Below are 22,868 nucleotides of genomic sequence, written 5' to 3'. Positions count from 1 at the left end.
CAGCAGCTCTGCCAGCGGGTGCACCCTGAGAGCCTTCAGGTCTTCCATTGTGCATCATTTTGAGGCCAGGACCTGACACTAGCAGGGAGCGGAAATTGCTTTTTTTAATACAAGCACCTATATGCACTTTATCAAAGCTCCTATCACCATCTGAACATAAATCAGAGCTTATTTTATTCCCGGACGGTTCCTAGAGGGCAGCTGCGAGGCAGTCGGTGCTGTACGAGGGCTGTAACCCCGCAGGAAGCTGGGCTTCTGTTCTTTGAACCACGGGAACTGTAGTCGCCGCGCTGAGGGCTGAGCTGTGTGCAGACTGCGTTTCCCACAAAGCCCTGCTGGCAGGAAGCCCTTCTCGGAGCTGGCAGCGCTATGAAAGGTACGCGGTTGGGCTCTATTTGCTGTACCATTGCTCTCTCGTCAAAGCCATGTCGCTTTGTGACCCCGCCATGTCGCTCTTACAGCAGAAAGGACTCGGGTGGCGCAGCTCTGAATTCCCGGCCTGTCTGCTGCCTTACGCTGCCTGTCCTCTGCCTGCACAGCATTTCAGGTGTGTGCTAACGCCAGCGCTATCCGTGGGCCTTTCTGGTTTGTGCTGCTGACGTCTGAGCACTCGGGTTTTCAAAGCAGCCTTGCGTTTCCCAAGAATTCTTCTGTAAGTTTTTCCCTGATGCTGTTCTGGTGCTCCACAGCGTCTCTCAGACGTATTATTTTTGCTTCTAAGCCTTCCCTGCTTCCCTCTTTTGTGGGCCAGCCTACTCGCTGTCTCCATTTGTGGGTCAGGCTGTCACAGCTTCATTTCATTCCCTGTCAAAACATTTCCTTCTGAGAGCTCTTTTGATGGTGAGGGACAGGAATGGGGCACTGGAAGCTGTTTAAGCACTGCTGAGCTGCTGCTGGGAGCATTGGGATGAGCGTTCTTTTCAGAGCCAATTCCCATTTCACAGGAAACTCTGTACCTTCTGAGCTTTCCTCAGTGTTACTCTGTGAACAGGACGTGGAAATGTAGGAATGCTGTCTTATTTCCAAAGTAATTTGGGTTTCTTATAAAAAAAAAAAAAGAAAGTGCAAAGAACCATCAGCATCATTTTCTGGAGAATTCCAAGACAATGGGCTCTTTGCTCTCATTTACCTGCCTCGTGTCCTGTTCTTGGCTTTTAGCTCAACATGTTCCCTGCCAGGAAGCTCCCAGGAGGCTGCAGAGCCATCAGACCGCACCATCTCTGCTCTGTCCCCAGCGTGTCCCCAAACCTGGCTTTTGTACCGGCCTGCCTCCCCCCGCATCCCGCAGAAGTAGAAGAGATGCAGCGTTTTATTTCCAGCTCCAAGAAGCTGTTTGTAATGACCGGAGCTGGAATCTCCACTGAGTCGGGGATCCCTGATTACCGCTCAGAAGGTGTGGGGCTCTACGCCAGGTCGGACCGGCGGCCCATCCAGCACACTGAGTTCGTCCGCAGTGCCAGCGCCCGGCAGCGCTACTGGGCGAGGAACTTTGTGGGCTGGCCACAGTTCTCCTCCCATCAGCCAAACACGGCCCACCTGGTGCTGAGGCAGTGGGAAAAGCTGGGGAAGCTGCACTGGTTGGTGACCCAGAACGTGGATGCGCTTCACACCAAAGCTGGGAGCCAGCGCATGACAGAACTGCACGGCTGCACGCACAGGTACTCTCTGGGTAGAGGGAAGATGGCTGACCATCGCTGTTCTGCTCTGGGTCACCAGTGTGTAGGTGCAGTGTTAGCTGCTGAGAAGGGAGACAACACATAAACGCACTGTGCTAGTGGAGACGGCGTGTTCAAAGGTGAGAAGGCAGTGCCAGGAACGCTCAGGCCAGGCACATCAGAGCAGACAGCACACCAGAGCAGAGCACTGCAAGCTGCCTGTGATCACCCAAAACTTCCAGATGAAAAAGCACAGCCTTAACTGTGAGAAGGAATTCAAGGTAGGGATCAGAGTGCACAGTGTAGAGCATCCCTGCAAAGCAACAGCTGGAGGCAGGCAGACAACTCACTGGCCTGTGTGAGAAACACGCTCAAGATCAAAAATTTCTAATCAGGCAAAGATCTCTGTGAAGAGCAGTTTATTCATTATTGCAGTAATGGGCACACATCCCCTACTGACAAGGGAGAAATTGTGCAACTAGTCAGTGAAATCCACTCTGTTCTATACCCTGGCTCCAACGCAGGTAAAGCCTCTCCTGGCACTCATTGGTTGAGCATCTCAGGCTCACAATCTTCCAACGCTGTTGCTATGTTACGCTTCCATACAATGTCTGTTACCCATTGTCTTTGGATATGTTCTGTACCTTTTATGGTGATAGGAGGACAGTATTTTCAACTATCTGCACACTTGTTCTGTCCTGTACCAGACTCTCCTCTCCCCTATATAATTACCTTACCTAGTGCCTGTGCCAATTTTACCTAGGTTGGAATGCCCCGATCTCAACTTTGTTCAGCAACTTTCTTTGTGAAAGGCAACTTATCCTGTGCTACATACAGAAATACTGGAAATTTTCACTGCAAAAACATAATCTAGCTCTCACCTGCACTACGCAGTAAATAAATATAATGGAAACAGACTTCCCAGCCTTGTAAAGAACAAGTTACTGCTCCAGGGCTTCAGCTGATGTAAAGGTCTCTCTTAAGGCTTTGCTCTGCATTTCAGGGTTTTCTGCCTGACCTGTGGTGATCAAACCTCACGCTCTGCGCTTCAGGAGCACTTTGAAGCTCTGAACCCTAGCTGGAAAGCTGAAGCCCTTGGTGTGGCTCCAGATGGGGATGTCTTCCTAACAGACGAGCAGGTGCGCCATTTCCAAGTCCCAGCTTGCAGGAAGTGTGGTGGAATCCTGAAGCCTGACGTGACGTTCTTTGGAGACACAGTGAGCCGGGAAAAGGTGGATTTTGTGCACCAACGCCTGGCAGAGTCAGACTCCATGCTGGTGGCAGGATCCTCTATGCAGGTAGCGAGGTCTTCCTCCCACGCAGGTTCCTCTTTCTGTACTGCTATCTGCAGCAGCCCTTGGTCCCATAGCTGAGGACGGCTGCTTGCTGGCAGATCACCACAGCCACTTCAGCTTCTCAGTAATTATTACTATTTGTTGGGATTTGGATCCACAGTCGTCCTGTTTGGGCTTTCCTGCAACTCCACTAGCAACCAGTGTCTGTCATGCTGCTGTAAATACCTCAGTTCTACAAACATCACCACTCCACATACTGTTTCTTGAACATGTAAACCTTTCTAAGCCCCACAGGAAGCTGTGTGAAATACCAGATTTTAGGACCTCTAATTCCTAGTTAAACTTCTGAAGAAGAGAGCAGAAAAGCCTCCGCTTGCTGCACTTTGTATCACAGTGTGTATTCTCTATTAGCCACTATCTTACAAGTCGAGGTAAGGTGGTCTAGAAAACCCTGCTGTTGAACCTGCGGAAGCTTTTGGAGAATTAATAAGCAATTTTCTAGGAACGAGTTCTATTACATTAAGAAAAACGACTTTAACGCCTTCCAGAAAGGCATAAACCAAAGGCCTGATTGCACTTCCCTTTGCTTCAGGATACTGGAGATAAATTCCTTGAGCTCGCCCTTCTTAAGCTCATAATCCTTCATACAGGAATGATTGAAATGCCTTTGGTTCATTCTTGTAGCACCTAAGCTGGGCCATGTGAGAACCACCAAAGCAGAATCGTTTAAGGACCTATGATAAGTAGCAAAAACTGCTGCAGAGAATTAATGAAAGACAAGAACTTTCCCTTTGATGTATTTTCTCCAAAATTGAAAGCCTTCACTGCTGAGAGGTTAAAAATTGTTGTCCTTTTCTGAATGGAGAAACCCCCCTACCTGAATTAAGTGCAGCTGCATAACACAGCATAGATATACAGCCCCATTTCCCACTGCCAACCAGCATCTATTTCGCTTTCTACAGTTCTTTCTGTCGCTGTTCTTTGCTGTGCTGCCAATAACTCTGTCTTCTGGTGTTCCTGCAGGTGTACTCTGGTTACAGGTTTGCGCTGGCAGCCAAGGAGAAGCAGCTGCCAATAGCAGTCCTCAACATTGGGCCCACGAGGTTAGATCACTTTGCATCCCTCAAGCTGAATTCCCGCTGTGGAGAGCTGCTGCCTTTGATAGTTGCACACTGAGCCAACGAGCTGAGCATCAGTGGCTATCAGGGCTAAAATTATCTCTACAAGGCGAGTACCTCCTGGGACAGTCACCTTAAAAGGTAAGAATGTGGGTTTAAATAGCCAGCAGAAGCTGGGGCTGAACTGAAATCCATTCAGACGACGTGCATCAAAGCCTGGCTGCATCTTCCCACCTGTTCCTGGGGTGCTCAGGTGGGCCGTGGCACTGCCTCCTGCAGTCGTGAACAAACACGAGGGCAATCCACTTGTCACAGTGACAGAGCTACAGGGGATCATCTGCAGATTCAGAGAACACGATCACTGCTGGTGCCTTTGCACGCTGCAATCTTTCTTGGTAGCAGAGCGGGTTCCTGAGGGTTTCTCAAGTCACTGCTGATTTGAAAGCTGTGCCTGGTTGAACTGACCTGGTTCATCAAAACGCTGCTGTTGTGAAATGTGAATAACGTAAATGTTCAATTTCATCTATAAAGCAGCTGCTTCCCTCCATTCCTGCAGGACTTAATCTCTCCACAGGGGAATTACTTCGGTCTGAAGGGCAGCCATCAGATCCCTGCACATCCAGTGATGCCAGGAGAGGGCAGCAAGTCTCACATATGTCAGCCTGACAGTTTTCTGCACTGAAACCATCTTCACTTAACAAGGAGAAGAATGGTGAAAAGGAGTTCTTTTTTGTCTTCCCTTACTGTGTAAACATTTCCTTTTCTTTGCATTCACTGGCAAAGGACCAGACTGGGACAGGACATTCAGACGTCTGAGAACAAAATACTTTTTTTTTTTTTTTTTTTTTTTTTTTTTTTTTTACTTTTTTTTTTAATAGTTGTCAAGAATGGGGGACAGGGAGTTTGACCGACTCCAGGCAGAATAGCACAGGAGAGTGACATGGAACACAGTACCAGCTGGAGGATCCCATGTCATTTGTGGGCAAACATGGAGCCTGAAGAGAGGGTAAAGGAGGCAAAAAGAACTGCAGTTGTCATTTCCCCCCCAAAGAAATAGATCAAAAGGGAACTGAACAAGAATACTGCTCTTGTAATAAATTATTTGAAAGCACAGGCTACAGAGCTGACATCAGCAAGGAGGGGAAGTCAGCACTGCTCTAACTGCCAGCTGATCAGCTGAACTGCTTACTATGTGAACCTTTTAAAAATGGCATATTGTTGAGATGCCAGAGGATTTAGTTTCAGCTAATCTGACCAGAGCTACTTTCAGTGTCACTGCTGCCTTTTCAAAAATGCATTTCTAAAAGGTGTTATTTAATGAATGAATAGCTAAGTAGCAAATTAAAATTGTTTACATGACTCTTACTATTTGCATTGTAATTTCCTCTCCCTCCTGTGATTTATTGTCAGTCTCAGTAGCCAGCTTAGATTCATTTTTTCCATTGCAAAAATGCAGGATGTAATTACTAACAGCTGATGAATTAAGAGATACAATTAAATCTGTACAGTAGGTTTCCCTGGGGATGATCTCAAGCTTTTATAGACGTGATTTGATACACTCCTAACAGGAGATCCATCCCTGCTGGGCAGCCACATTTTGTTGATCCGTAGGGTGGTATCTTAAGACAAATTATACTATACGTGGAGTAAAAGATAGAATCTTGCCCAGCCTGAAACATTACATTTTGGATCCAACCTCCCATATCATTCTACCACTCCCCTCCTGGCTACGTTGGGGGTCTTTCAAAAGCCCCAGTCCTACCCTTCACCTAACATGCCCCATATTAATATTCTGACGAGAACTGTTAGCAAGCTGTTGGAAGCAAGGATGCCAGAGTCATTTGCTAAGAGGGCAATAACAAAGCAAGGAAATCTGAGCACAAAATCTAAGCTGTTTCTTTTTTGTTGTCACTTCAAACCCATCCCAAGTACAGAATCCAGTGGATACAGGGGATCAATCCTGCAGAAAGTAAGAAAGTAAGGGGAATTAGATATTCGTGTTTCGAGGCTCAGTTCTAAGGGCCAAAGAGGACAATATTTCACTGAAAAGCCACATGAGATGCACTCACTTCTGCTCCCATTCAAGGGAGACCCCAATTTCCAGTGCGTGAAGAAATCTACTGTTTGGTAGTGAAAAAAGCTCAGAGATGTCAATCTACCTTTTGTGCAGTACAGCTGTCCTTCTAACCAAAGCTTTTGCAGAAATCATTGCTAAGGCATCACAGTTTCTACAAACATTCTGGGCACTTGCACCATGTTTATTCACATAGGTTTTCCATGTAAGAAGAAATTTAAGTCTCCTTGGCAGAGGAACTGGAGGCAGGGTTTTCACTCTCCACATCATCTTCTGTATCATCTGGAAGCTTGCACAGCACAGGTGTGTTAAAAACAGAGACTGCAGGTTAAATGCCATTAATGCCAATATCCTGAGAAGGCATGGCAGCATTGCCAGGGAGTCCAAAACAAAAGTCCTCGTTTCTAGTGAGAATTTAGCATTACGAAATGTGACAGGTAACTCAGCCTTCTATCTGTGCCTCTTTTCCAGTTCAGCAGTTGATATCTGGGAGAAGAGCAGCAGGGTGTCTCTTCAGCATCACTGATAAGTGGGTTGTGTTACCCTGACCCTCCACTGCTTACACTACATACTTTTAAGTCACTAAGGACAGAGACTTAAAGTAGATAATGAGCATTTACAGTAAATTTCCTGTGCATGGTTTATTATCATATGTTAATGAGCATACATTTAAAACAAGTATATGAGGCTGAGACAAAATTGTCCTGTTTTTGGTGCCAAGCTGATCCAGCACTATTAAAACTGACCTACACACCATCGGGTTTGCCCATCTGAGAAACGCCACAGAAAGCCTGAAGTTCTAAACCAAAAGCCATACCTGCTTTAACATCGACCAACACCTTCCCCTGTCACTTCTTTGGGACTGTTTTTGTGAGGGAAGATGCGATGCAGAGAGATAACAGCTACCAAAAGCTGTCACTGCAGGTAGCTAGCAAAGACCAATCTCGAGAAGCCTGCTTCACAGCTTACTGATGTAGTTACCATTCTGAAGGGAGTTACAGAAACCTCCAGGGCTCAGTACAAAGAACACAAATCATCCACTGGCTGAAACTAACGGGAAAGGCATGTTACAGAGCCTTGGCAGTGATTTCTTCCCCCTTTACCAGGGAGGAAATAATGCCTTGTCTGCTCAAAACCAGCCTTGACCATCCACCACAACTGAACCTTCTCCTACCTTTTCTGGGTCATCGCTGTTAGGCCGCTACACAAACATTTCTTATCTGGACTTGAAGTGGCAGCTCTGTTCATCTGTGGTTAGCAAAAGCACACATTTGACAACGATATATACTTTTTTTCCCCCCAATAAAATTAGCCTGAAATCAATAGCCTGAAAACAATGTACTCTTCCCCTTTTTCTTACAGCTTTTCCTACTAGGACAAGTTCCTGAGGTTTGGCTAAAGGAGCTGTGAGTAGCTTAGAACAGATCCTTCTGTCCCTCCTCTGAAAGGGGGTAGAGTTACCCAAAGCAAATAAAAGCTGCTTCCTATTTAGCAATCCTTGTCTTCAGTTCTGTGCAAACCCTCAGAGCAAACTCGGTAACAGAGTCCTGCAGCCTGAGGCATTTCACAAACAGTGCTCCAGTGAAGGCAGCACAGACTGCAGATGGCCCGAAGGATCCTGCCTTACAATCAGACTGCTCCTACCAACAAACTGCTTATTTGTGATTTCTTGGAAACGACCAAAGATTCTGGCCTTGTGAACTTGGGAGGTTCTGGAGCCTTGGAGCAAAAGGGGCAAAATCCACCTTCTAGAGTGAACCTCTTCCCACACAACAGTCTTGGATGTTGTCCCTTCCTATTCTTCATACCTGTACAGAGAAAAAACAGACATTTCAAAGCAGAGCCAACTGACTGCTTTTTTTGGTCTATTCACTCAAAACTTATATGGCTTGGAAGGGACAGATGGAGCCTTCTCACATATCCTGTCCTGGGGTACCAGATAAACAGCAGCAACCCTGAGAGGACAATTGGTATTAGTAAGAAAGGAATGAAGAGGGTCTCAGCCAAGTGCCTGAAATCAGCATTTCTTATCATATCACCCAGAATCCCTTACAGTGTCTCAGTGCAGAGGTTTCAAGATCTAAATTAACTTCACCTGAACAGCTGTGTCTTTAGATTACAGAAAAAATTATACAGGTGAAACAATAAATGTACAATAGAGGACTTTACCTCTTCAGTCTGACTGGTGTGGTCATTTTCATCACCAACATACACTGTGAAAATACCTTTCAGATGCCAGATTTCTTCTGGCTGAAGCTTTCTTTTTAAAGGGCAGAAATTCTGGAACATGGGCTGCAGGATAGCTTTGATTTATTCAGGTGGATCTTAAAAAAAAAAGAAAAAAAGAGAGAGAGAAAAGAGGCAGATATTTTTTGAATAACAACAGAAAGCAGACCATTAATCCTTCTCCTCTGATCGTATTGTTTCTGCAAGATTTTTTAAGTGGAGGATTCCCCATTGGGGGCAGCACAGCTGAATGGTCTGTCACCTGTGCACCCAAGTCCCGACAGATACAGGAAACCATGCAGAGGACACAGATGGACAATGAGGAATTCATACTCACACTGACAACTGGCCAAGCAGGAAACAATTATAAAGGTTAAAAATAGAAGAGGAGGGAAAGAAGAAAAAAGCAGTTTGAATCAGAGGACATCACAGCATAGACAGTGATGCTTGCACACTCCAGACAAGCAGGCTGGAGTGCTGGACCCGAGCGATGTAATAGGTGCAATACCGTGACCTGTACTTTTTTGCAAGGCATTCTGAGAACTACTGAGAAAAAGCGTGAATGAGACAGCAGGTAAATAGTATTGCTATACTCTTACAGATCTTTCCTGAAAGATCAGGAACAAACTTGCTTCAGGAAGGTGGAAGGTAGAGCTCAGCCAGCTGGGCTTTAAAACCACTGTTCCAAATACAGATGTTTCCTGCAGGTTAGTGTGCAGACCCCAGTCCTCTCCCTTCCCTAACTAACAAAAAGTGCCTCGTTACCACGGTCTGTATTTTTTTTTCCCCTCCTTCACTACTAAGCACTGTAAGAGGAAAAGTTGAGCCTGAGTGGAAGAATAAAAGTGGAAATGTGTAGTATAGGTCTGCAGACAGAAAGTGAAACAGTCATTACCCTGAGCATAGTTGTTTACTTTCTGTATGCGTTGTCTCAGCTGGCATATCTTCACCTTTAAGGCTGCAATGTCCACATGGTTGGAGTAATTCAACTCTTCCTGCAGGGTCCAACAAATCTTGGCTTAGAAAACAATAAAGAAGAGGAGGACGCTGAGATTTTACTTCAGTAACACAAATCCACCGTCCCTCCAGCACTTCCCCATCCCTGCCATTGCCTGGGGTTTGGCAGTAGACACTATGTGACAAGATTACCTACCCGAGGGCTTGTTGGGGTGGGGGAAGGTGGAGGGAACCATTCAAATCTAATGTCTTCTGCACCACCAAATGAGTGTAAAGAAATACATCCGGGATCCTCCACATTTCTGAGGAAGACCCAGAGCTCAGCGCTTCCAGAAGACTCACAGATGTGCACAGCTGAGGGAAATAGGAAACGAACACTGCCACAGAACGAGGACTGCCTGCCCTGACACGGAGCAGCTGCATGCGAGACGCACGCACTCAAGTTTCGTTTTATTTTCTTTAAGAAGAACGTGATCCACTAACCCACCTCGCGACCATTCCAACCCCCTCAGAGCCCCAGCCCCCCGCACAGCACCATGCCCGCGCCTTCCTTCTCCTTCTGCTCCTGCTTTCGCAGAGCCCTCACAGATCCTCGGGTTCCGTCCCATCTTTGAGAGCAGCTCTAGCAGGCACAGACTGCTGTAGGTGAGACGACCCTCAGAAGGCTTCACAGCCCCACCCGGCCCCGCTAACACCGCCTCAGCCCCGCAACCCGGCCCGGACACGGGCCGCCCGGAGCGGACGGCGGCCAACGGACGCCTCAGCCCCGCACACGGCGGCGCCCCGAGGGATGCGCAGCGTCACGAGGAGCGGCGAGGCCGACTGGCGCAGCGCCGCCGCCCGCCTTCCGCACCCTGCCGAGGGCCGGGATACAACGCCACGCGCTCGCCGCCCGCGCCTCCTCCTGACCCCGCCCCCGCCGCCGCTCGGGGCCAATCAAAGGACGCGGGTGGTGGAAGGGGCGGGGCTTCGCCTCAACCCGCCCCCTGTCTCCTTCCCTCCCTCCCTGTCTCGGGGCCGCGGCGCAGCACGGACGGGTGGAGGCGCGTGGTGCGAGGGTTTTATTGGCGGCAGCCGCGCCGCATTTAACTGCTGCAGTATTTCTTCTTGTCCAGGTGGAGGTGAGCGCTGTTATACGGTGCCTTGGCGAAGCACATGGCGGCTGTGCGGTCGCAGTTACAGACGAGCATCTCGCACTCGTTGTTGGAGCCTGGAGGGGAGGGTGGGCGGTCAGAGCTCTGCGCGGAGCCCTGCCGCGCGTTGCCCGACTCGAGAGCTGCAGTGCTCCCCAGGACAGTGTTCCCGCTGTTCTGCACACCGTGCAGGCAGCATCACTGTGGCACTACTCCTGGCAGGGCCTCCCACTGCACATCCCTCCCGCACCCAAGGCCACGCAGCCCCACGCTTTCCAGACAGGGAAGGCACAGTGACACGGAGCAGGGCAGGGACTCGGGGCAGGACGTACTGCTACACGTGATCGCCTTGTTCTCGCAGGTGTACTTGTATGTCTTCGTGTAGGGGGTATCGTTGGAAGCAGCACACACCGACTTTGCCTTGGTGTAGCATTGATCGTGTGTTTGACAGCACCTGGGAAACACGGAGGAAAAGGTCAGAAGGTATTGAAAAGCAAACTCAGCTGACTTGTAGGCTGTGTAAGTGTGTGCCTATTTGTCAATAGACTTTGACAAGGCACTGAACACAAAAACCAACAAACCCTCCAAATATTCAGCGATAGCTGAGAGCTCAAAGGACCTTGAAGGGCCTCACTCCATAGAGTATCCTGACCACAAGGACCATCAAGTCCAACTCCTCCCTGCCAGCCCACGCTCCCTGAGGTGCCTGCTATGTGTGTGCTTACTGCAGCAGCTCTCAGGACAGCAAAAGGCAGCATTTACCCTGTGTCCCCCATCAAAGTCTGATGCCCACGGAGCACCTGTCTGCAGACAGGGCTGAGGAGAAGCAGACATGCAGATCCACAAAAACAGAAGTGCAGAAAGTGATTTATAACAGCAGAGTCGTACAAACCTGTCCAGTTCATCCACAGGTGTCCCACTGCCTCCGTAGCCGCAGAAGCAGCCGTAGTCATTAAACTCAAGGAGAGGGTGGCTGTCTGGGATGGTGCATTTGATCATGCTGCGGAACTCCCATAACGCACGAGGTGAGATGGCAGCGATGGCAGCCACCACTGAGGAGAAGCACAGAGGTTAGCGTTAGGTGTGCAGGCAGCAGGCCGGGGGTGCTGAGCGGGGCACGCGCTGCCTACGCACCCGACAGCAAGAACAGCACACCAAGAGTCTTCATTCTTGTGGGATCTGACGATGAGATTGCTGTTGGAGGAAACGCAGCTCTTTATACTGCGAGCTCACCTTGAAATGGAAGTGAGGTGCACACACCAGTGTTTATATTATCTAACAGATTTCTCCTATCAGAGCTTCAGGCAAGAGGTTGTGGCTCAAGGTGCTGAAGGCCAGTGGAAGCCAGCAGGGCAAATAGTTGCATTCTAGGTTTTCCTACTAATTTTTTTTAATGCTAGTATTAAGAGCCAGTCTGAAAGGTAAGCATATTTTGAAGGATTCTCTGCTGAAATATACAGAGGTGTGGTATTTACTTTGGAAATTGCTGGCACACTAATATCCACCCTTCTAGTGGTGACATGCTCTTCATGTAGTATCCCTCTTACACTAATCCCATACCTCTCCACAGATTCACCTGGCCTGATTTAGGAAGAAGTTGTTAATTCATCCTAAATCATCATCTGGCATGAGTTGAACTGAAAAAACCGAATCTGTTCTTTACTTGGAAACTATATAGGAGAAAGGAGAGGAGATATGACTGGATAGAAGGAAGTTGTTGTTTACCGTGAGGGTGGTAAGGCACAGCCACAGGTTGCCCAGAGAGGTGGTGGTCCCCCTGTACCTGCGGACACCCAAGGTCAGGGAACGGGGCTCTGCGCACTGACGGAGCTGTGGGTGTCTCCATTCGTTGTACAGAAGTGGGACCAGACAGCCTTTAAAGGTCTCTTCCAAATCTGAAGATTCTCAGAGGTTCTCCTAGGCAAGAACCAGGAGCAAACCTGGAAAGCCTCTGAAATTTTTGGGGAATATTTTCATAACAAACAACCACAGCAACAAAAGCAGGTGTGAATGCAACAAAGCCATGGGAGTTTGAAACCAGAGATTTTAACTGAGTATATGAGATGCAGTCATTTCCCTGTTTTCCATCTTGGCTGTGCAGATTTGGCCAACTTCCTCCAGTAACTGCTGAAACCATCTCACACCCATTCCAGGTGAATGATAACATCGCGAATAAAAATAACTAAAGATAATTTAATTTCAGGTACAAGCAGGTGGCACGGTACCCATCCTCCTGGCAAGGCCACATGGCTTGGCTTAAACAAGAACTGGTGACTGTTTGTACCTGACCTCAGGGGAGATATGCTGGAAATGAACTGTCCTTAGAAGGAGTTTCCATGCACGCAGCACACTTCAGTAGCTCAGACAGCAGTTTCTCCATCACCAAAGTTGCACCCAGTAGGCACTGTGGTTCTCTATCCGAAAGCATGAGGTGAGTTGGGAACCTTGACTTTAGATTTAAAAATAAGAAAAAAAAAAAGGTAAGTAAAAGCCTCTGGAGTCAGCCAGGAGCGAGTCCAAAATACTTTGCTTGTTATCAGACCTCAGAGGCCCTAACACGGTCAAGACTATGGGTTTTGAATTGTTACATACTTGAGATGTTCCCCTTAGAGTAAAAGCCTGTATTTATTTCTACAGTATGCAGCAAGCCTTCTGTTTTAACAGCAAGGGAAGAGGCAAAGCTCATCTTTCCACAGCAATCTGAAATACAAGAGCACTTATTCAGGAAACTTAGAGTTAGCACCCTTCAGCAAGTTCAATTGCATCTTTTTGTATGTGATGGTGACAACATCTTCCTCTTTGGAGTGGCTGAAAGTGTCACGGTGCACACAGGATCCAGTGTTGACAGGCCCATAAGATGCCTCCGTAAGCTGGACATGCTACTGAACAGTCGGAACCAGCACCATCTCTCACAAGCTCTCTGAGTCTCTAGGATTCCCCACTCACAGATTAACTAAGTCAAACAGGTGCTGAGTTACAGGCTCAAGATTCCTATGTCCTCACAGTGAGCACACTGAGCAAACATTACAGGCTGATGTAAAGGAGCCAGTGCTTCAGCTTACTTGGGAAAAAAACATCTTGATCTTTTGACACAGATCAAGCTGCTGACTTTCCCTTCAATATCTAAGTGTTCTCTTTCTCCTTTGCTACTTTGGCCACCTTTACTCTTTTTAAATATTTTATTTCTCTGTTCATTTATTGATGATCCTCAGGACTGTGTGGTTCCTTCTTCCCTATTTCTCAGTGTGATTTTTTATGGATGTTGCCAAGAGAACCTCAAATAAATTGGCCTTGCTAAGTCACAAACCAAAAATACTATCATATCTGGGATTTAAACAGGGGGATCACTCAGCATGAGAATGTGGGAATTCAAGATAGAATATTCAGAGCAGAAACTGTAGAATAAGATAACAGATGAAAAAAAGAATGCTGACTACAAAGGACACTTCCAGGAGACAAAAACTAGAGTCGAGTGAGATGTGTGATTGCTGCTTAATAACTGCCGTGACTGGAGGCAAAGCACATGGCTAGGAGCAACTCATGGCTCTGGTTGGATAAGCACCTGCATGCACAGGTAAGGATAGAGCAAGGGAGCCAGTGTGGAATGTTTTGCTGACATGTAAGTGGGGGTGGGAAAGTTACAAGAAGAATCTTGGAAATCTATAACAGGGATGTTAGAACCTGCAGTATATTATTTGGATTGTTCACATCTCAGATCCATGCCTTCAGACACTGCCAATGGTGCCCCCGTGGGGCAAAAATCAAGCCAAGGCTGATCGAGTCCCATCCAGCAGCATTGCCTGACTGAACCACTGGAGGATTATTTTGTGCACCAGTCATCTGTAGGATCTGCAGGACAAAAGTTGAGCAGTCAGAACCATGGAGAAATGACTAACGTGAAGGAGCAACAAGTAAACCATGAAGTATTACAGAGAATTTTAAAGTCTCAGAATCTACCTGTATCTACCTCAGCTTCAGTTATTTTTCTTGATTGGGTAAGAAGAAATGCCGCACTTTCCAAACACTGTTCCTTTGACAGGATGGTTTGGGACAAAATGGACACAAAACTCTGGGACATTACCACTACTGCAGACAAGACTGCTGCTAAGCATTCCCTGTTTGGCATTAAACATCAGAAACGCTCAAACAAATCCAAAAAGAAAAGACAAACTCTCCCAACCATTCCCCATTGCCCTCCGCACTGCCTCTGCCTCCACTTTGTCACTTGGTTAAAGACAAGGATGGACCAGAACCAGAAGATCCTTTTGATCCTGGTCCAGTAGATCTGGAGGACAAACCAGAGCTTTTCCCTCCTGATGATAGTTTGGAGGGGATGGGAAGGAAAAATTTTGTCACTTGTATAGCTTACTACGGTGCTTTAGAGCAATGCAAAAGAGATGTTATCACAGGGTGATACTGATACGTTGCAAGCCTTTCCTGTGATGTATTATGCAAATCAGCCTGCACTGCCATACTGGACCCAAAGTTGCCTCCATGGCCTACCCTCATGGAGGAGGTGCTGCTCCTGGGCCTCAAGGACTGCAAGGGTTACTCAAATTACCTCTCATACCATTCAGCCACAAGCCCTCAAAATAGTACCCCATGTGCAGATATTAAATGATCTACAGAAATTATTAGAAACCATCACTTTTGGGAATTACTACTCAAGAGCTACACCCTCTATTCCAACTGCTCAAAAGAGACCCAGATCTAACCTCTAAACAGCACTTAACACTGGAAGTACTCCAATGCTTAGACTCCGTAACATCATTGCAACATCTATACAGTCGTTGTGTTTGTTTATCACTCCTGGTATCTTTTATAATAATATCAAACTCTTAGCAACCATTCAGCTTGTTATGTCGGTGGGATACCTCAGGGAAAGATCCTCTCATCATCCTCAAATGGATATTCTTACCACATACATTTTCAAAAACCATCACGAGTGGAGTTGTTTGCAATGCAAATACAGTCAACATAGTCTACAAACTTTGCGAGTTTCTGACCCTGATTGCATCTATATCCACACTGCTAAAATATTCCGATTGGATGCTTGTGCATTTGCTCACTTTACAAGCTGCTATGGCAGATTATATTGGACAAATCTCCAAAAGTTCAGTTACTGCATACTTTGAGTGATCGGTCCCTTAGTACAAAAGTTTGATTTCGCGTGTTCCACTACCTGATGTTGTTACTGTAACGAGATGGTTCTGGCAAGACACATAGAGCAGTGGTTCTCTGGAATATGACTGCTACGTGATGTGCATATTGTCGATGGATCACCTCAAATTGTAGAACTTTCTGCAGTGGCTCAAGCTTTTCAAATTTCTGCAGAACAAAAGCTTAATATAACAACTGACTCTTTGTATGTTACAGGGACCCTTCTGTGGATTGAAAGATCTTTCCTTAAGTTAACAACCCTGCCTTGTGGGCATGGCTCAAGTGAGTTTTGTGTTATATCTCTCACTGTACTCTTCCTTATTTTAGTATTCTTATTTTATTTACCTTATTTTATTATTTATTGTATTTTTGATCACACACGTAGTCTGTCAACTGAGGGCAACCATAAAGCTGATCAAGCCACAGTCCTCTTTGCTACCCCCTCAATTATTTCAACAAGAGTGACTCTCCCATCCATTTTTCCATCAGAATAAGAGAGCCTTACAAAAACAATTCCAACTGACATTGGATCAGGCATTATTGTAACATGCCCTGCCTGCCAGGCAATTGCCCCTTTGCCTCAGATAGGAACAAATCCCCATGGCACAGCACCTCTTCAAATCTGGCAATTGGATGTCACTCACGTTGAAGAATTTGGCCGTCTAAAATATGTGCATTTAACAATAGACACTTATTCTTTTTACATGCTTGCCATAGTGCATACAGGCAAATGCCATCACAGTGCCCATAAATACTGGTTATCTGCTTATGCTGCTATGAGGATCCCACATACAGTAGAAATGGATGATGGCCTTGCACGTAGTTCCAGGGCCACTCAAATTTTCCTTCAAGAATTGGGGGTTAGACATGTTAAAGGCATTCTTCATCCTCCCACTGGACAAGCTATCATTGAATGTGCTCATCAAACATTGAAATGTACTCTTAATAAAGATAAAAGGGGGAATATGGGAGACGCACCGCAAGAGGTTGTATTTTTGCTTTGTGCTGAATTTTTTGAATCACAATCATACAACTCGAGTAGACCACCATTTTGGGGCCTCCCCAGTGCTCAAGGAGCGACTGATGGCTAATGTTCAGAATATGGCCACAGGGCATTGAGAATATCCTTTACCATTAATAACTTGAGGTCATGGACATGCTTGTGTTTCCACAGAGACTGGCCCTAGGTGGGTTCCAGAGCAATATATTTGGCTTCATCTCAATACAGAAAATAGCATCTAGCTCTCAAAATGACTGGGATTGTGTGTTTCTTACCTATTGTTATTGTTTTGCAATTTGTTGTATTGTAGATAACTCATAGGTGCCATAATGAGTGGTACAGAATGGCTGGATTACCAACAACACTGGTAATGGAATGACAAAAGTGGGTGATTTTTCTGTGTTACCAATTCAGCCTCAAGAATTAGAATTATTAGGCACTATCTAGGCTGCTGTGTGCTTCTTCCTCAATTTTAGTAGTGGATCAAATGTGAATTGAACAGGATTCAATGCTATCAGTGCTGGAATCTGTGGGAATAGCTCTTTTTGGTGTAATTTCACCACCCTGTTATCAGTAACGCCCGGTCACGATGCTATTAGCCTACCAGCTAACCTTTTCTTAATTTGCAGAGACAGAACCTGGAAAGGAATCCCAGCAAAGCTAACAGAGGACCTTGTACTGTAGAACAATCAACTCTCTTTCATCCCACTAATCAGGATTTTAAAAATGTGACCGTGCATCACTCGAAAAGAAGGGGCATGCTATCTTACTCTGACTCAACATGTGATTCTAAAATAGAATTCTGGAATACCACCCAACAAATTTTTTGTTTCACTGGTCCCTTCAATTGGCACCTATGTCAGGGACCTAAAGGCTCCTGACTGAAGAATGATTCCAGATGGAACAAAATATTCTAATAGTTTTAAAGGAACTGATATTTGTGGCTGTAGCAGCAAATGTTTTGTTTTGTAGAGAGAGCTGGCCTTCGTAGTTTATCTTATTTTTTGCAAAGACTTGTTTTGCAAGCAGGTGTTCCACTTGGGCTCTGTATCATGCACTGGCCAGGCAGATATGGTGTGCAAATGGAAAAAAACCTGCAGATGCTGGGGAAAATAAAAGCAGGAGAGACGCTGTGGTGGGTGAGAGAGGAAAAGTGCACTTTGAAGCAGGGGACGCCCTGCTGGCACTGCCTGTTGCATCCACCACTGGAATATTCCTTCTCTCTTCTTTCCAGTGGTTCACCATCTCTCAAGGGTTGGTAAGTAATAAAGCACTAGCTTAGGGAGTTTCTGCTTCCCACTTATGGGGATTATGTAACTTATGGGGATTGCGTGTGTGTGTCTGTGTGTTGAATAAAACTCATAATCCTCTGTGCTGCCCTGAGTGCAGTTTGCTTGCCTTTGCTCCTGAGACATCCTGTCTCTCAGATCTAAACGTACCCTGGAACAACACTGCTAAGGCTTTAGACACACTCACCAAGTTAGGATGTTAGCTGGCTAAGGAAAGCAGTGCCAGAAAGAAGTGATGCTCTGGATGGCTTGCCCACTGATGTTAATTCTGTCCGACATGCAACTTAACGAAATTGCGTGGCCATTGATTTTCTATTATTAACCCAAGGGCATGGTTGTGAGGATTTTAAAAGCATGTGTTGTATGAATCTTAGTGATCATTCAAAAATACATCAAAGTATACAAAAGTTGAAGATCTTCTGTAATCAGTTACAGGTATGCACAGAGTGGAACCCTCTGTTTTCCAGGTTGTAGGAATTTGGGCAATGGGCAAACGTGTTCATTCTTTCTTAAGCATTTCTAACAGCATTTCTTGCCATTATGCTGTGCTTGCCTCGTCTCTTTTCTTGCATTCAGCATGTTGTCAATTGAAGCCTTGATCGAGTTATGATAACCTAAATGCATACAACAATGCTGTTACAAAATGAAGGAAAAAGCTCCAAGTCAGGCAATCAGGATGCCATGTATAAGCACGATTATATTATTAATATGATTAGTGCCATTATTATGTAGCATGTTAATAGTTTGCTAATAAACAAAAAAAGGGGGAAATGTGAAAATTCAAGACAGAATAATCAGAACAGAAGATGTGGAATAAGATAACAGAGGAAGAAAAGAATGCTGAGAACACAGGACTCCTCCAGGAGACAAAAACAAGAGTCAAGTGAGCTGCATGATAACGATCCACCTAACATATGAGCACTTCTGGGACATTCTGCTATTCCCTTATCAAAAGATCATTAGAGGGTGGGGGAGGAAAAAATGCTCACAGAAGGGTTTTGCTTAACCAACAAAACCATCCCCATGCTGGGGGTTGCAGGTGGAGCATGAGGAGCTGCGCTAAGTGATGCGTCCACAGGACCAGGGTTGCACAGTGGCAGTTCTGACACTGACTTCAACAACCATAAGTTTCAGATCTGACAAAGAGTCAAAGAAATATTTTGGATGAAGTAGGAAAGGTTTGCCATAACCTTTACTGGACATGTTTTCCATATATGGAACGCTGTGGCAGCAAAAGATGCTCCAGGAATGTTGGGTTCCTCATAAGCACCACTCTTGTCATTCTAAGGGACATCCCCACTCAACAGAAGCATGCTTTTTACATCTTTTATTTTCTGGGGCAGCCAGCAGGAGGGAACACGATGGCCAACAGGCACACAGGGCATCCAACACAAAGAAGGGCACTGGGTTTGGAAGGATGAGACCAGCATGGATTCTCAGCCCTTTGACAGTCTAGATGTCACACTGTGACATTCAGAAAGTCACTCAGCATATGCTTTCCATAATGTAATAGGTGCAATACCATGACCCATACTTTTTTGCAAGGCATTCTGAGAAAAAGCATGAATGAGACAGCAGGTAAATAGCATTGCTATACTCTTACAGATCTTTCCTTTTTTCTTTTTTTTTCAGGAACAAATTTGCTTCAGGAAGGTGGAAGGTAGAGCTCAGCCAGCTGGGCTTTAAAACCACTGTTCCAAATACAGATGTTTCCTGCAGGTTAGTGTGCAGACCCCAGTCCTCTCCCTTCCCTAACTAACAAAAAGTGCCTCGGTCTGTATTTTTTTTCCCCTCCTTCACTACTAAGCACTGTAAGAGGAAAAGTTGAGCCTGAGTGGAAGAATAAAAGTGGAAATGTATAGTATAGGTCTGCAGACAGAAAGTGAAACAGTCATTACCCTGAGCATAGTTGTTTACTTTCTGTATGCGTTGTCTCAGCTGGCATATCTTCACCTTTAAGGCTGCAATGTCCACATGGTTGGAGTAATTCAACTCTTCCTGCAGGGTCCAACAAATCTTGGCTTAGAAAACAATAAAAAGGAAGATAAGAGGCTGAGTTCACTTCAGCAACACAAACCCAAGCAGTCCCTCCAGCATGCCGCATGCCAGCTGTAGTGGCTGTGGTGCTGCACGTCGTTCCAGAGCTCCCATACTCAACAGGCACAGGGATGTCTGTCTTTTCAGTTACTGCTTCTGTTCTTGGAACAGAAACACAGACTGGCGTGGCAAAAGATCTTCACTCAGTCTGTGTTCTTCCCACCAGGCAGTCAGCCTGAGCATTCACCAGATTACTGTTAAACTCTACTTTCCACAATGTGCCTCAAAGCTCTGAACAGAAACCTTCAACACTCCCTCAGTTCCCCCCCAGCCCTACACCTGCCATTGCCTGGGACTTGGCACTTGAGGCTGTGTGAGAAGATCCCCTACATAAGGTCTTGCTAGGAGGGGAGGCTTTCTAAATCTACTGTTCAGTCATCTGCACCAACAAATGAGTATAAGAAGCGTGATCAAGGACTGAAAGATATATGTAGGCTTACAGAAACACGTATGGAGCAAGAGATAGGATGAGTTGGTGCTTTCACCAATGCACTGAATTTATGTTAGAGCAGCCCAAGTACTGCTCTGCGGGAGCAGATGCACTTCCACCTCCAGTCTTGTTCCCACTACAGGCAAGGATGCATTTTTGAAATGCTGCCAGCTGCATCTCAGCTCTCTTTCTACTTACAGCCCGGCGTTTCTTCCAGACAGCAAAGGTTTGTTGTTTCCACAATGGATTTGTCATTAATCACCACAAAGGGATTGCAGTAACTCCCACTTAGGACCTTCACTCTCCACAATGACCACAGAATCAAAATCTGTCTGTCAGGTCAGGGGGGCTCTTATTGCACTCCCACCCCAACAAGTTATCCACCCTAGTTGTGTGACGGAATCGCACCCGGGATCCTCCACATTTCTGATGAAAACCCAGAGCTCAGCGCTTCCAGAAGACTCACAGATGTGCACAGCTGAGGGAAATAGGAAACGAACACTGCCACAGAACGAGGACTGCCTGCCCTGACACGGAGCAGCTGCATGCGAGACGCACGCACTCAAGTTTTTGTTTTGTTTTTTAAGAAGAACGTGATTCGCCATGCTACCCCGTGACCATTCTAACACCCTCAGAGCCTCAGGGACGCACGGAGCGGCCCTCCGCACGGAGCGGCAGTGCAGGGCGCGCCCAGCAGGGCGGGACGCGGTCAGACGGCCCTCAGAAGGCCGCCTCAGCCCCGCACACGGCGGCGCCCCGAGGGATGCGCACCGCCACGAGGAGCGGCGAGGCCGACCGGCGCAGCGCCGCCGCCCGCCTTCCGCGCCCTGCCGAGGGCCGGGAACGACGCCGGCCTCGCGAAGAACGGCCCGACCGCCGCCCGAGAGCCGCGGGATAACGGCCGACCGGGACACGACGCCACGCGCTCGCCGCCCGCGCCTCCTCCTGACCCCGCCCCCGCCCGGGGCCAATCAAGGGACGCGGGTGGCGGAATGGGGCGGGGCTTCGCCTCAACCCGCCCCCTGTCTCCTTCCCTCCCTCCCTGTCTCGAGGCCGCGGCGCAGCACGGACGGGTGGAGGCGCGTGGTGCGAGGGTTTTATTGGCGGCAGCCGCGCCGCATTTAACTGCTGCAGTATTTCTTCTTGTCCAGGTAGTGGTGAGCGGGGTCGTAGGGTGCCTTGGCGAAGCACATGGCGGCTGTGCGGTCGCAGTTACAGACGAACATCTCGCACTCGTTGTTGGAGCCTGGAGGGGAGGGTGGGCGGTCAGAGCTCTGCGCGGAGCCCTGCCGCGCGTTGCCCCATCTCGGCACTCCCTGCCCCTCCTCCCTTCCCGAGCTTTCTGCCATCACTCTGTAACCGTGTGGCACAGCTGAGCCGTGCTCCCCACTGAGCCCACAGCCCTCGGCTGTCCGAGGCACCGCAGTTTCTGTGTCACCCCGAGAGGAGGATGGGGGTCCCGCTGTTCTGCACACCGTGCAGGCAGTGTAACCCTGGCAGGGCCTCCCGCTGCACATCCCTCCCGCACCCAAGGCCACGCAGCCCCGCGTCTTCCAGACAGGGAAGGCACAGTGACACGGAGCACGGCAGGGACTCGGGGCAGGACGTACTGCTACACGTGATCTCCTCGTTCTTGCAGGAGTACTTGTAGATCTCTGTGTAGGGGGTGTCCAGGATGGAGGAACACACCGTCTTGTTCTCTGCCTCAGAGTAACATTCGTCGTGTGCTTGACAGCACCTGGGAAACACGGAGGAAAAGATCAGAAGGTGTTGAAACGCAAACTCAGCTGACTTGTAGGCTGTGTGTGTGCCTATTTGTCAATAGACTTTGACAAGGCACTGAACACAAAAACCACCAAACCCTCCAAATATTCAGTGATAGCTCCCTGAGGTGCCTGCTACGTGTGTGCTTACTGCAGAAGCTCTCAGGACAGCAAAAGGCAGCATTTACCGTGTCCCCATCAATGCCTGGTGCCAGAGGAACAGCTGTCTGCAGACAGGGCTGAGGAGAAGCAGACATGCAGAACCACAAAAACAGAAGTGCAGAAAGAGATTTATAACAGCAGAGTCATACAAACCTGTCCAGTTCATCCACAGGTGTCCCACTGCCTCCCAAGCCGCAGTAGCAGCCGTAGTCATCAAATCTAAGGAAAGGGTGGCTGTCTGGGATGGTGCATTTGATCATGCTGCGGAACTCCCATAACGCACGAGGTGAGATGGCAGCGATGGCAGCCACCACTGAGGAGAAGCACAGAGGTTAGCGTTAGGTGTGCAGGCAGCAGGCCGGGGGTGCTGAGAGGGGCACGCGCTGCCTACGCACCCGACAGCAAGAACAGCACACCAAGAGTCTTCATTCTTGTGGGATCTGACGATGAGATTGCTGTTGGAGGAAACGCAGCTCTTTATACTGCGAGCTCACCTTGAAATGGAAGTG

At 47.4% G+C, this 22,868-nt stretch overlaps 3 protein-coding genes, 1 long non-coding RNA gene and 1 pseudogene across 13 annotated transcripts; 2 read left to right on the top strand and 3 right to left on the bottom strand.

The window, feature by feature from the left end:
* The first annotated feature begins 222 nt into the window (after nucleotides 1-222).
* SIRT4 (sirtuin 4) lies at nucleotides 223-8,318 on the top strand. Of its 10 annotated transcripts, none has more exons than XR_014887004.1 (6): nucleotides 226-376; nucleotides 462-547; nucleotides 1,159-1,658; nucleotides 2,659-2,953; nucleotides 3,974-4,209; nucleotides 4,643-5,433. XR_014887004.1 is itself a non-coding variant. In XM_085238477.1 (5 exons), the coding sequence occupies exons 3-5, from the start codon at nucleotides 1,165-1,167 to the stop codon at nucleotides 4,124-4,126; spliced, it is 942 nt and encodes a 313-aa protein (XP_085094603.1). In that variant the 5' UTR covers nucleotides 226-376; nucleotides 462-652; nucleotides 1,159-1,164; the 3' UTR covers nucleotides 4,127-5,433. The 10 variants fall into 10 exon arrangements, 5 of the variants coding, with proteins under 5 accessions (XP_010718782.1, XP_085094603.1, XP_010718780.1 ...); XR_014887003.1 differs by having other exon boundaries at nucleotides 4,625-5,433; XR_014887002.1 differs by adding an exon at nucleotides 7,505-8,318 and having other exon boundaries at nucleotides 227-376; nucleotides 3,974-4,780.
* On the bottom strand, nucleotides 7,707-10,125 carry LOC104913586 (uncharacterized; annotated as a pseudogene).
* A 194-nt stretch (nucleotides 10,126-10,319) lies between these two features.
* Nucleotides 10,320-17,954, top strand: LOC146543196 (uncharacterized). Its single transcript, XR_014887025.1, has 3 exons — nucleotides 10,320-10,446; nucleotides 12,662-15,900; nucleotides 17,248-17,954. It is a non-coding gene; the product is annotated as an uncharacterized LOC146543196 (long non-coding RNA).
* Nucleotides 10,377-11,499, bottom strand: LOC100543329 (phospholipase A2-like). Its single transcript, XM_031556030.2, has 3 exons — nucleotides 11,351-11,499; nucleotides 10,791-10,912; nucleotides 10,377-10,535 (listed from the first exon to the last, which is right to left on the bottom strand). The coding sequence occupies exons 1-3, from the start codon at nucleotides 11,455-11,457 to the stop codon at nucleotides 10,411-10,413; spliced, it is 354 nt and encodes a 117-aa protein (XP_031411890.2). The 5' UTR covers nucleotides 11,458-11,499; the 3' UTR covers nucleotides 10,377-10,410.
* Nucleotides 17,955-21,516: 3,562 nt separating the features above from the next.
* LOC100543487 (phospholipase A2, minor isoenzyme) lies at nucleotides 21,517-22,828 on the bottom strand. Its single transcript, XM_085238513.1, has 4 exons — nucleotides 22,755-22,828; nucleotides 22,513-22,672; nucleotides 22,045-22,172; nucleotides 21,517-21,680 (listed from the first exon to the last, which is right to left on the bottom strand). The coding sequence occupies exons 1-4, from the start codon at nucleotides 22,786-22,788 to the stop codon at nucleotides 21,556-21,558; spliced, it is 447 nt and encodes a 148-aa protein (XP_085094639.1). The 5' UTR covers nucleotides 22,789-22,828; the 3' UTR covers nucleotides 21,517-21,555.
* Between the last annotated feature and the right edge of the window lie 40 nt (nucleotides 22,829-22,868).

Source organism: Meleagris gallopavo, chromosome 17, assembly GCF_905368555.1.
Source record: "Meleagris gallopavo chromosome 17, MGAL_WU_HG_1.1, whole genome shotgun sequence".
Taxonomy (NCBI): domain Eukaryota; kingdom Metazoa; phylum Chordata; class Aves; order Galliformes; family Phasianidae; genus Meleagris; species Meleagris gallopavo.
Note: the sequence above shows the minus strand (reverse complement) of the source record. Positions and strands in the feature narration are given on the sequence as shown.